Source organism: Anolis carolinensis, chromosome 3 (assembly GCF_035594765.1).
Source record: "Anolis carolinensis isolate JA03-04 chromosome 3, rAnoCar3.1.pri, whole genome shotgun sequence".
In the NCBI taxonomy this organism is placed as follows: domain Eukaryota; kingdom Metazoa; phylum Chordata; class Lepidosauria; order Squamata; family Dactyloidae; genus Anolis; species Anolis carolinensis.
In genome coordinates this window covers 124701796-124714418 of record NC_085843.1, presented here as the reverse complement: position 1 = coordinate 124714418, position 12623 = coordinate 124701796, and the positions used below count along the sequence as shown (strand labels likewise).

The window sequence follows — 12623 nt, the reverse complement described above, 5'->3', positions numbered from 1 at the left end:
AAGGGAAAGAGAAAGAAACCTCACTCATTTCCTCCTCCCTTCCCAACACTCTGCATTGCTTTGGCGGATGCCATGCTAAACGACAAAAAACAGGTAGTACCTGTGCCAGTGACATGGACGGGGGGAAGGGGACTGCCATCCAGTGTACCTGGGCTACACAAGCCCAGGAAATACAGGTTGGTTTTGGGGACAGTTGTGGCCAGTTCTATTTGTGATCTGTTCCAGCTGTTCCCACAGACCCTAAATCAGGGGAAAGGCCTTGCCCCGCATTATCCCGGATGAGCCCCATATGGTATTTGGCCACAACAGAGCTGATCCTCATCTACACCAGCACAGTGTTCTCTAGTAAAATGCTTTGTCTTAGTTCCCAGTCTGTAAATTTGGGGTGGTGCAAGGATACATTCAAAATTGCAAAGCACTCTGTTACTGTGGAAACAGGGTTGGATCTGTAGTGTGGATCAATAGACCAATATAGCAGTTTGACCCCAAGTGCTTTATGTAAAACCACATTTCTCTTTTCCTTGTTTCAGCTAGGAATATATAAATTCCAAATGGAAAGGGTTGTGAAAAGTTGTGCATTATCAAAATGGAAAGAAAGTGGTAGTGTTTCTGTAGGAACACTTCTTATTATTCACTGTCACTGTCTTTTTGCAGGCAGCATAAAGAAGTAGAAATGTGTATAATGATAACGTGTAGTTCAACCACACTGTATTTAAATCAAAACTAACTGTTTACAAAGAAGCTTCTATTATCCTCTACAGGCATCTGGAAATTGGTTCAAATGCATGTAATTAATGAGCCCTGCATTGCTTATACGGGTTATATTCAGTGTTGTTCCTATAGCTTGAGACATTTTCAACAGCTTTTCTTTCTTCCTTCCTTTTTTTAAAAAGGTAATGTGAATAGCAATATAATAGACTCATGTGGTGCATGCAAGAAATGGGACAAAACACCACAGTCATTCCGTATGTGTTACTTAGTCATTAAGCATGTTGAGCATCTTTGTGTAGAAATAATAACAACGTTCCCTATTTTAGAAGTATGGGGGTATTTTTATGTTAATAAAAGTATTTCAAAGTTTTTTATGTTAATAAAAGCCCTGTAAAGTCTTTTTGTAAAACAGCAACAACTTAGATTCCCCTCGGCAGCTTCTAGGACGTGTGTAAGGCAGTTTTATCATTCTTCCTAAAACCTATTTTAGAACCAGGTGAGGCTTCCTCTTAAAACAGAAGAAAAATAAGATATTCTAATTTACAACTTTTTTATTTTTTAAAAAAAGGCCTGTCCTGGACGTAGGGGCATCACAAACACACCAAAATTGCCCACCCCTTATGAGGTGGATTAGGGTCATTTTGAATAAAAGCAACAACAAAAATATGGCAACTGGGGTGTGTAAAAAACATTTGCGGGTTTTATGTGGTCTGCAGGCTGTACTTTTCTTACCCCTGTGTTAGAGGCAAATGTAGAGTTATCCTATATTGTTTTCATTTTTACACTTGTAAATAACCCCCAAGACATTGTTCTTTCAATGGTATGAAGAATTTTCATGAAGATTTGCTATTTGTAATTTCCTCCTTTTTCCTTTATTAAAAAAAATCTAAGAAAGCTTGTAAATGCTAAACTTATGTCAAACTGAGTTACATGGAGCTTGCCTATCAGTAATCTTTACTGCTAAGGGTATAGATTATCTGTAATATTATTGTTTCTATAAGCCTTCTGCTCTTAAGGAGAATGCACAATGTTTCTGGTATTCGCTTCCACTCTGTAACAGGGTTGCTATGGCAAAGCTATTACTCCAGCAAAGCGAAGAATGTGTTAGTGAAGTGCTGATCCCTTTTCAGCTTTACGTGAGCCTCTGATTACTCAAATGATCAAGTTTGCGCTGCAAGTGTGGCTATCACAATGTGAAGCAAGAGGATGAAGCCGATACGAGTGGGCCTGCTATTATTTCCCCAGCAGACTCATTTGATAAAACAGTACAGCTGCTGAAATTATCTCACCATGAGTCCAGGAAATTTGCTGCCCTGTTTAGTTGTTGTTGGGTTGCTTTGGTCTAATAAGTCAATCTTTTTTATGTTGTGACCTGAAATTTGGTTTATGTCTGTCTGTCTGTAAAACATATTGGCTGCTCACAGTCAGGGGAGAAGAATTTTTTTAAAAAATAGCAAAGAAAAGGTTATATTATTGTACTTACCCAATGTACCGTGAAGATAATGTCAACTCTTTCAATTACAGGACATACACTTGACGTTTGTTAAATGTAATATTTGAAAACACTGGTAAATAACATGTATTTCTTGGAGCTTTTGTAGAGAAAGAGAGCTGCAGTAAATTGCTAGCAGTGCTTGAACCCCTATCCCTTTAGTAGTTCAGACTAGTGGCCATGTGTAATGAATCTTACCTGGTAGGCCAGAAAGGGAGCCTGGATAACAGTATGGCAGGCCTCCATGTTGGGAGAGAATGCCAGCGAGGCAGCCATCTTGAGTGAGGAAGGTTGGAAAAGGGGAGGAGTTAGGAGACTCCTAGGATTGGCCAGAGGAGTGGGGAGGGGCCAAGAGGGAGGGAAGAGGAGAAGGTGGGAAGTGGAGAGTTCGGAGAGGGCTGGTGTGTGAAGGTGTAGGATTTAAAACAACTGGGTTCACGGGGAGAGAGTGGAGTGCTCTACGTTGACAGGAAAAGGTCAGACAGCAGTTTGATTTCTTGTGAGAGTTAACACAAGAGGTTGACTCTCCACGCCGGGTTAGTTAACAGGAAGAACTCTAAGGTATAGTTAAGAACCCAGGGGGCTAACCAGATAGATTAATCAAACTCGTCATTGTTCTCTGAAGTAGAGCGAGGGTTTTGTTAATAACAGAATGGTTTGTTTAGATCTGTCTATAACAAAGTGAAGAGAACTGAACAAGCAACCAATTCAAGCTGAAGTGCTTTTGTAACAAATCACGCTTTTTTGTACCTCTCAGGAGTGGTTAGTTGTCTGTTTTAAAATAAACAAATCTTATTCTATTTAACTGTCAAAAGATCTCTACAGAGCATCATTCCATCGTCAAGCCTTTGTGATAGTTCCAACATTAGTAACATCCAGTTACTATAGAAAAACCTCTTAATAAACAGTTGTTTGGGAGCCAGGGGTGAAAGCAATGTTGGCAGGAGTGGGAGCAGTTTACCTCAAATATCTTGGAAAATTCCTAAAACCTATTAGGTTGGTGGCGGCTGTAATTCAAAAGAAAGTTTAAAAGACAAGCAGGGTTCACTTTACCCTAACCCATATCCATCATTGTCCTGCTATCATATTGTAGGCAGGGGTGGGATCCTACAGGTTTGTGAAGAAGTCTGCCCTGCCTTAATTATAGTTGTCCATGTCCGTGATCTCTCTTCCCCTTTGTGATACCATGCTATTTGCATAATTGTGATATTATAGTCCAAAACCTTGCTTTCTCCATCATCTCTTCCTCCCTTTGTGTGTTAATATGTATCTTATACTATTAATTTTTTAAATCGAAGATGACAAAGATATAATGTACAAAAAACCCACAATAAGAGGTTAAAATGCATCAGATGACGTAGGGTGGTTCCAGACAGCAGTAAAGTCCATGCTGACCCGAGTTTAAGAAACCTGGGTCAGGGTGGACTGTAGTCTGCACACCACCCCAAAAGCCCACGCTTTCCATGAGTGTTGTCTACATGTTCTCCCCGTACTTACCGTACTTGCCCCAACCATCCCAAAACCCTTTAAAAATGAAAGGACTTACCCGGTCACCGTTAGCATGGTGCCTGAGCTCTCCTGGTGTGTAGGAATGGTATGCCAGGAAAAGGGGGGCAGGCATAATTTTCCTCCTCTCCCCTTTCTCCTGGTGTATGATTCCTATGCGCCAGGAGAGCTCCAGCATCACATTAATGGCAGCTGGGTAGGTTTCTTTATTGTTTAAACCATTTTATTGGGGGGGGGGGTGTTGGGGAAGGGGCCTGATCTCTCTCACATATTCTGGCTTCATGGAGGCCGGAAAACATGAAACGGCTATGCAGACAGCCCCCTCAGAAGTCCCAGGACTTCTGAGAGGGCAGTCTAGACAACGAAAATAGTGGGTTTGCCCCATGCCTTTCAAAAAGGCGCAGAACAAACCCACTAACAAATAATCTCGGCACAAAGCAGAGCTTTCCTGCTTTGCACCAGAAGCATTCACGATTTCGTGGGGTGTCATTTGGGCACCCCTTGCAAATATCTGGGAGGGTGCACATTTTGTGCCCTGTCTGGATGCGCCCATAGAAGTCCAAGACAGCATACCATTAGTTTACTTATTCAGACAAGTAATAGTTAAGAGTTTCAGTGAAAAGGACTCTGTTTAAGTGGTTTAATATATTATTTAATATATTATTTTATTGTTTAGCATAGGATTGAGGCAGAGGGTGTAATCTACTGTAAGGAGACAGAGAGACAGACATAGATGAATTCCACATGATTTATACAACTATAGCTCCATTGTTACCACTCCATCCCTCAGTGCTGTAAAGTCACTTTTCTAGATTCCATTACTGGGAGTCAGCAGTGTGAAGAAGATTGAACAATCTCCAACTAAAAACGAGGATGGAAATAAACTAACAGGGCTACAACCAGAACTGGTTTGAATTCACACAAATCCATCATCAATATCAAAAGAACATACACATAGGATTTGAGGAAGAAAAGTCTGATTATGACAAAATATTGCAAGTAAGAAATAAAAAATTATCCAAACTCTATGCTCCACTTCTAAAACTACACACAGAAGATGAATATATCAAAGAATGTATGCTAAAATGGGCTAAAAGTATTGGCCATACAATTAGTCTAGTGCAGCAAGAATTGTGTATGCAAAGACATGGAAACTAGAAAAAACACCAAAAAAAATGGAAGAATGGAGAGTAAAAGTAATGAAAATAGCAGAAATTGACATTTTGGCAAGATATTTTCAGAAAGACTGGGAACCCTTTGAAATTTTCCTGGAAGAAAAGAAAATTCCAATATTATTTATTTACTATATTTCTATCCCACTCTTCTCACCCCGAAGGGGACTCAGAGTGGCTGTCATTTACGGCAAAATTCAATGACGCATTATAAATACAAAAGCAAACAATACATTAAGCAATAAAACCAATAGACAATAAAACAGTAAAACATATCGGCACAATTAAAACCAATTAAAGCATAATGCTTAGTCTCATCTCAAAGTTGTTATTCATGATGCTGTGTATCAGATTTCATATTAGATTCCTGCCCGAATGCCTGGTTCCAAAGCCAGGTCTTTAGTTTTTTTCTGAATACCAGGAGAGAGGGGGCCAATCTGATGTCACTGGGGAGGGAGGTCCACAGCCAAGGGGCGACCACTTTGAAGGCCCTGTCTCACATCCCCACCAGTTGTGCTTTCAAGGGAGTGGGATAGAGTAGGGCCTCCCTGGCAGATCTTAACGCTCTAAGTGGTTCATAGAGGGAGATGCATTTTAAACATGAAGATTTCATATTTGAGAGGTAATCAGTTACATTATATTCTACACAAATAAAAATAAATAATAAAATGTAAAAAATAAAATAAAGATTGCATTTGTATCCCATGTTGATATTTATTTTTTAAAAAATAAAGAAAATGTTCTTAATGAGAAATAAGAAGACATTATAAAAGACAAACAAGCATAGGCATTGGGTATGGACAGAAACAGCAGGCTACTTCTTTCCATTTGTGCCAGAAAGTCACCTAGTTCACCCAGTCATGTAGAATTCATTGGGTGCTCTTCAGGTTGGAGGAGAGGATCAAGGTGCAAAATGTCCTTCCCGAAGTCCACTTAACTACTCGATGGTTGACGCCGCCATGGATTTTTGTTGATATAATCAATAAAAAGTAATCAATCCTCACTAAATGTATTTTCTTATTTGTGTTCATTGAAGGCCATTCTATTATAAATGGTTTTTCCCCTAATAGCCAATTATCCCAAACTCTCTTCCAACAATTATCTCACTTAAGATTCCCTAATTTCTAACATTTGGCTAGTTTAAGATTCCCTGAATGGCAGCATTTGGCAGTTGTCAGAAAGAAAGCAATTACTCCCCTGTGCTTTAACTAATTGCTGTTATTAAGGTAAATGAAAAGTGACAAAAGCACCAGACATACCTTGATGGTTTGTTGTGCTACTTTGAAATGTGATTGGTCATTATTACATCCCAAAAACACTTTAGCTTGGGACAATTTATAGATCATATGACTATAGAAATCTATTTCCTTACAACCCTTCCAAAATCTTGGCAGACACACTTTTTACCATTCTAGATACCATTTATGAATAGTCTTGAGAAACCCTTTGCAGTAGCTAAACATGATCTATAGTGCGGGGAGGAACAAATGCATTACCAATCAGAGTCAGGGAATTCAGTCCCAAGATTTGACAACCATATTATTTTAATGATTTGCCCCTTCCCTTGCTGTAGATAGATGAGCACATTTGAGATTTGTTATCTTTATGGAATTCTTCATAAAAAGATTACCGTGCTTTCCCTACTGACACTGAGAGCTGGAAGAGGTAATCCAACATCTTTGAAACCAGCTAGGCCTGAGTTGCCTTAGTTGTGCTATCCGGTTTTCTGTAGTCATAAGTTTCCCCTTTATGAATAAATCTCTAATATTATATATCCCACCCTTTTTCATTCTTACAATTACATAAATGCCAATCATTTGGAACCATCGATGTAGAAGAAACGGCATTAGAGGAGTAGGTTTAATAGTCAGTATGTGCACCCATAGTTTGACCATTGACTGTGAATGAAACTTGACCTTGATAACTGCATACAATTCTTCTTACAGGAAAATGTGAATGTGGCCAGTGCACTTGTTTTCCCCTAGGAGAGTCCAAAATATATGGCAAAATCTGTGAGTGTGATGATCGACAGTGTGAGGACATTGATGGGAATGTCTGCAGTGGTAAGTTATCCCTAAAATTAATGAGGGGTGAGCAACTTTTTCTGTCTCTGTGTATTTGTCTCTTGGAACCACTCCCTTAATTCCATCATTGTACTCCCACATGGACACAATCTTTGGTCAGAGTTTAAAGTTTATATGTAATTTAGCTGTAGGAAGATGGTGGGGGATAGTGATTGGGGACATATCCAGCTATTTTCCTGTAGAAATGACTGTGTTGGGGTGGGGGAATGTACTTTGTACAAGAGGATCTTGGTGGAGAGGGGTTTGTTGATGTGCAATTATGTTTCTTATTTGATTTACACAGTGAGTTTCATCACAATCTCAATTCATAAACTCATTCAAGTAGGCACACCTATATTTTAGCATTGGGTCTGAAATATGCCAATGACTCAATTCAGAACTGTAGAGTTTTGAAGGCGGAAACATATGGCAGTGAAGAACCCTTGTTATAAACTAGATTCGTATTAGCAAGCTACATTTGGACTGCTAGCAATCAGACGGATTAGAACACTTTGAGGTGTAAGAGATTTCTTCTGGCGCCTCTGGATTGCATATGTCTGAAAACTAAAAATGTTGGTTTCATTTCTCCTGTAGAGGATGAAGACCCAAAGCTCTTTAGAAAACAGAATGTGTTACAGTTAGCAAGATTTTAGGAAAAGTCGGGGATTTTGTCTCAAGACAAAGGCCTATTGAAATGAGATGGAAATAGTTGAAGACGTGATCTGACAGCTGATAATAACACCTTGCTTTTTTGACTGTAGGCCCAGGTAAATATAAAAAGAAAAGTATGATAAATGAAAGCTTAAAGAGCTGTGATCTTGTATGGTCATAGTGACTTGAAATTGCAGCTGTCCATCATCTGAAGGGGGGAAGGAACAGGTTATTCTCAGCAAAATGCTTTTCCTAGCTCCTCTGAAAAGTGAAACCAGGTCAAGCCATTCTGATCCCACCTATATGCACATTCATGGAAACATGTCGTTGATTGCAGTGAAACTTTTTTCCTATGAAACATGCTTAGGATTACAGACTCACACAGATCTTTGTCCATGCTCTGTTGAACATGGTTAGGATATTTTATCAGTTTTACATCTGAACTCTTTGAAAAGGAAATCAATTATACATCCATTTTTGTAGAGATTTCAGCTAATACTGTGGATAAGGAGGTTGGTGACCAGTGAATGTCTGCTAAACCAGACTGAGAACAAGCACAAAGCTACAGAGGTTTATCAGAGGTTGAAGGCAAAGTTACAGAGGTTTATTAATAGTAATAATGATAGTAATAGTAATTTCATTTCTTACCCACCTCTCCCCACTGCTCGAGGCAGATTACAATATTGCTTAAACATATCATCAAAACACATCATCAAAACGCACAATCATTTGAAAACACTCTGATTGGTCCAAATAGGGTGCAAGTACAAGCAATGAACTTCAAAAGGTACAAGCATACATTCACAAAGATTGGCTGAAAGAGGAGGCAGGCTAGGATCCTCACTGGGATTGGCTGGGGATCTCCTTGATGTCACAGCCTGCAGGAGGAGATTCCTGTGATAGGGGGGGGGGAAACGGCTGGTGGTTGGTCATATTGAAGAACCAGTCTAATGCAGGGACATCTCCTGGGAGGCAAACCTGGAGGAAATGATGATGTGGATATGCAGATGAATCTTTGATTAACTCAAGCATCCAGTTCCTTGTGAGACAAAGGGTGCAAGACTCAAGAAACAAAGGTTACAATTTTAGACCATCAGGGGCTTGGCTGCCCATTCAAACAGTTAATAAATTCATGTTTGCTGGGGGCCCTCTTCCATGGGAGCGGAATACTCTCAACCTCAGGTTAAATGGACAAATATCCTGAGCTCATCTTGGTGACAAAGAGGATCGGCCGTCTGCATACACACAAAGGTTTTGATATTTATCTGGCTTCAGAAATAGCTGGAGGGACTCTGGCAGTAATCTCCTTTCCCAAGGGATTAGGCAAGTTGGGGGAAGAGAGAGGTATCTGCCTTCTTGATATATTTGAAACAGTTTATACATTTTAAGAATTGACACAATACATAAATGATAAAGGTTACACATAAATCGTCAAGTTGATACATTTATTAAAGGGTTAGATCTGATAAAGTTTGTAGGGTACAGCTGCTGCTAGGTCCATCCTGGAATTTCTGGTGGCTTCAACATTTCGCAATGTTGGAGTCAGTGATATAGACAGACAGACAGACAGACATAGATATATTGCTTGGAGTCTCTTTAATGCCATGGTTTAACAACAAGTTGAATGAAAATCTCCTAAGAGATGATAGAAAAAATGTATACTAGAACAATATTATGCTTCACTATTTCAACTGCATTTTCACTTTTTCCACATATTGTATAAACACATGAGCTGTATCTGAATCTGTTTCAAAAAGAGTGTCTTTTTCAGTCTTTGTAAGCCACTAGGAGCTCAGAGTTGAGGCAAAGTGGGGTGCAAATAATGTCTAGAATTATGTCTTGCAATTACAGTGTCATAACTTAGTCTTGGATCCATACATACCTGCTCAATATTCATTAACATTACATTGTCATGACTGTGACATTATTGCCATGATCACAAATGTCCTCCCAAGCCTACTTCACCTATCATCAACTGGATAGGACAAAGGAGGACTGCTTATCTGGCAATTGAGGCAATTGAGGATGACATTTCACTTCACTTCACTTCCTACCAGTGAGCAAGGTTGAGACAAGGAATTGTGACAAGAGCCCTGCTTTTGGTTGTCATCCTCTGGTGGTAGGTGGAGAAAACGTCATTTTCTGCTCTTGTCAACAGCTATTAACCATTAGCCTTGCCAGTAACCCATACGTTTCATCTTGACTAAGTTTTTAAACATAGCCTAAGATGTTCTAAAGTTTCATCTTCAGAATATGAGGTTATAGATTTCATACTGTTTGCCCAGTTGTGGCCCAAGAGGAATCAAATTGACTAGAATAAACACATGGTCTATTAAAATGAAATGGAGGAGCATTACTGGAAGGTTAAAGAACAGACAATGCCAAGTCAGTAAATCAAGTGTAGATAGTATCTTAGTTTTACAGTTTAGTCAAGAAAATGTATTCTGCCTGTTATGTAACATTTTTCCTCATTTAGCTTGCTGAAACTAAAATCTGGGCATGTTAAGAATTTTCTTGGGAATCTCTACTCCCTAAAATGCTTGCATTAAGAACCTGCAATAGCAAATATTCAACAGCTGTAGCTTCATTGAGCATAGTGATGCAACAATGGCAACAATTGCACTTGCTGGATGTTGCCTCACTCAAGGGCTCCAAAAATGAAACAAATTCTTTCTGAAGTGGATTTTGCCAAGTTTGCAATTACTTGCATGCAATCTCAACACCATTTTTATCTGGTCCAAGTATTCTCTTGGAAATCAAAATTTGGGTCATTTTGTTTCATGTGAATGATACGCATTTTCTTGACAAGCAGATATCTCATCTGGATTCTAAGCCCTACTTGATCACAAACATCACCAGGTAGTATTCTGAAATATTTTTCTCCATATTGCAGAAATGTCTCAGGGAAAGCTTTCCCCATAATTTCATTTCCACTACAGGTAATTTTTTTCAGTGATACTCTTCCAGCTGTCACAAATACACAGGTACATTATTTTTGCAGGGATAGATAGGGGATGAACAGGGGGAGACAGGAATTGGCAGTCAAATGTTGGGCAAACCGAAGTCTCTTAGCCTAAACTACCTCCTAACCTTGTTGTGAGTGGGCAATGGATATAGATCATTCTGCCTGATGGAGGAAAAAAAAAACAGTCTCAAAATAGGTCACCTTGCTGCTTTGTCAACTTTCATTCTAGGTCATGGGATTTGCTCTTGTGGCCGATGCATTTGTAAGGATGGATGGTTTGGAAAGTTGTGCCAACACTCAAGAAAGTGCAACATGACTGAAGAGGAGAGCAGAAGTTTTTGTGAATCAGCGGATGGTGTATTGTGCTCAGGAAAGGGTAAGTGTAGGGAACTGATTGATGCTGAGTATGAGGAGATTAAAAAGAACAACCTGTGGGTTATAAATTGTAGTGCTTTCTTTTGTAGGCCCCTTGCTGTTAAACAGCTTCTCAGAATAGCTTTACAATACACAGAACTCTTGTCGAGAAGTTCTCCATGTTGTCTTTAAACATTATGCTTTGCTTTCAGGCACTGTTTACCAACAGCAGGCAGTTCCATTTGGAGGTGTTCTTGTGGGAGTATAGTTTATATGGGGCCTTTGTGTATCAGGGAGTACATTTCGACATTATGTACCAAATGTTACAAACTACAGGCATGTGTACATTTGTTAAATCTTTGTGAAGGAAATAACACTACTTCATCTGAGTGGGAAAGCATTTTTTCTGCCTACCTTCCTCTTTCCTCCCCTCCCCTCATCTACTTCATTCTGCAGTTATTTTGCTTATAAACTTTGTTTTGAGTTCAGTCCTATCATTGGAGGGCCCATGCCCTGGGGATATGTACTTGATGTTTTGCACCCTTTTTTCCCATCTCCAGTTAAGGTTGTAGTGACATGTGTGCATTTGTCATCATGAGTAGGAATAATTTATTTATGAGTCTCATGTGCATAGCCAGAGTTCTTGAAAATATTACTGAGACCTTTACAAAATGTGGAGTGTGAAGTGGGCCAATGTTACAAAATAATGTTAATCCAGTATGTTTGCGCATGGACACATACAAGAAGAAGTTTTATGGCATAGTTTTGCCAGAAAATGCAACGATGGTGGGAGGTACAGGCAGGTTTCTACTTGTCAAAATCCCTTTAAAATACATGTCCTTCTGGTTTCAAGGAGTCTGCTCCAAGCATCACTACATCTTGTCTGAATCCAATCTAGTCTATGTGAAACTTCAAATAACTGATTTTGGCCCAAATGTTGTTCCTAGACCTAGCTACTGTGTACTCAGCTGAGCTGCTGAATACAGAAAAAAGGAACATTCCTGCAAAGTGTCGAATGAGGAAAATAAAACAAGTCCTCCACTTTTTTAGCCAACCCCAAATTCCCATTCAAGCAGTGGAATGTTGTGTTAGGTTTAGAGATATATTCAATCCATTCCCTGTCTAAATCTGCTGAATATTTCTCTTTGTAACATATGTGCCAATATATTTAAAAGTGTTGGCTGTCATCCTATATAGCAGTTATGGATTCATGACATAGAGGTATGGATCCATAACTGATCTGTATTCAGTTATATGTGGTATTCACAATCATGGCACAAATGTGCGACTACTCAGTTGTTCTAAATAGCCACAGGACCTCATCACATGGAGAAAATTCCCCGTCATAGAACACTTTGCCCATGTAGCTGGCACAGAGCCTGCCGGATATCATCACATAACACACAGTTACTTCCAGCAGGGCTCCGTTCCAACTGAGTTGATGAAGTATTCTATGAGGGAATTTTGAACATGGAAGACTAGCTGTGTTTAGATAGAAAATCATGGGGACAGTGCAGAGCACATCGGAAAGGTACACTATCTGGTATAGGATGGGCAAGTGGGTGATGTGGGTGATGCTGGGTGCTGGGCAACAAATTCTCCATGCTGCCCCATGGTTTGCCCCACTGCCCTACAAGTCCCCTCGCTGTCCTGCACATCAAGGACCTCCATGTGATGAGGTTTACAGTCATGGTACTATTGCCATGATT

The 12623-nt window shown here is 39.6% G+C and overlaps 1 protein-coding gene and 1 long non-coding RNA gene across 2 annotated transcripts in view; one reads left to right on the top strand and one right to left on the bottom strand.

Moving 5' to 3' along the window:
• The window catches only part of LOC134297570 (uncharacterized), a 98974-nt gene extending 96278 nt beyond the window's left edge, over nt 1-2696 (bottom strand). The window contains exon 1 of the long non-coding RNA XR_010004364.1: nt 2402-2696. This is a non-coding gene — a long non-coding RNA (uncharacterized LOC134297570). The remainder of the gene's footprint in view (nt 1-2401) is intronic.
• itgbl1 (integrin subunit beta like 1) overlaps nt 1-12623 on the top strand; it is a 203289-nt gene that overhangs the window by 169049 nt on the left and 21617 nt on the right. The window contains exons 8-9 of the mRNA XM_008106971.3: nt 6828-6944; nt 10790-10936. Of these exons, the coding sequence (XP_008105178.2) occupies nt 6828-6944; nt 10790-10936 (264 nt within the window). The remainder of the gene's footprint in view (nt 1-6827; nt 6945-10789; nt 10937-12623) is intronic.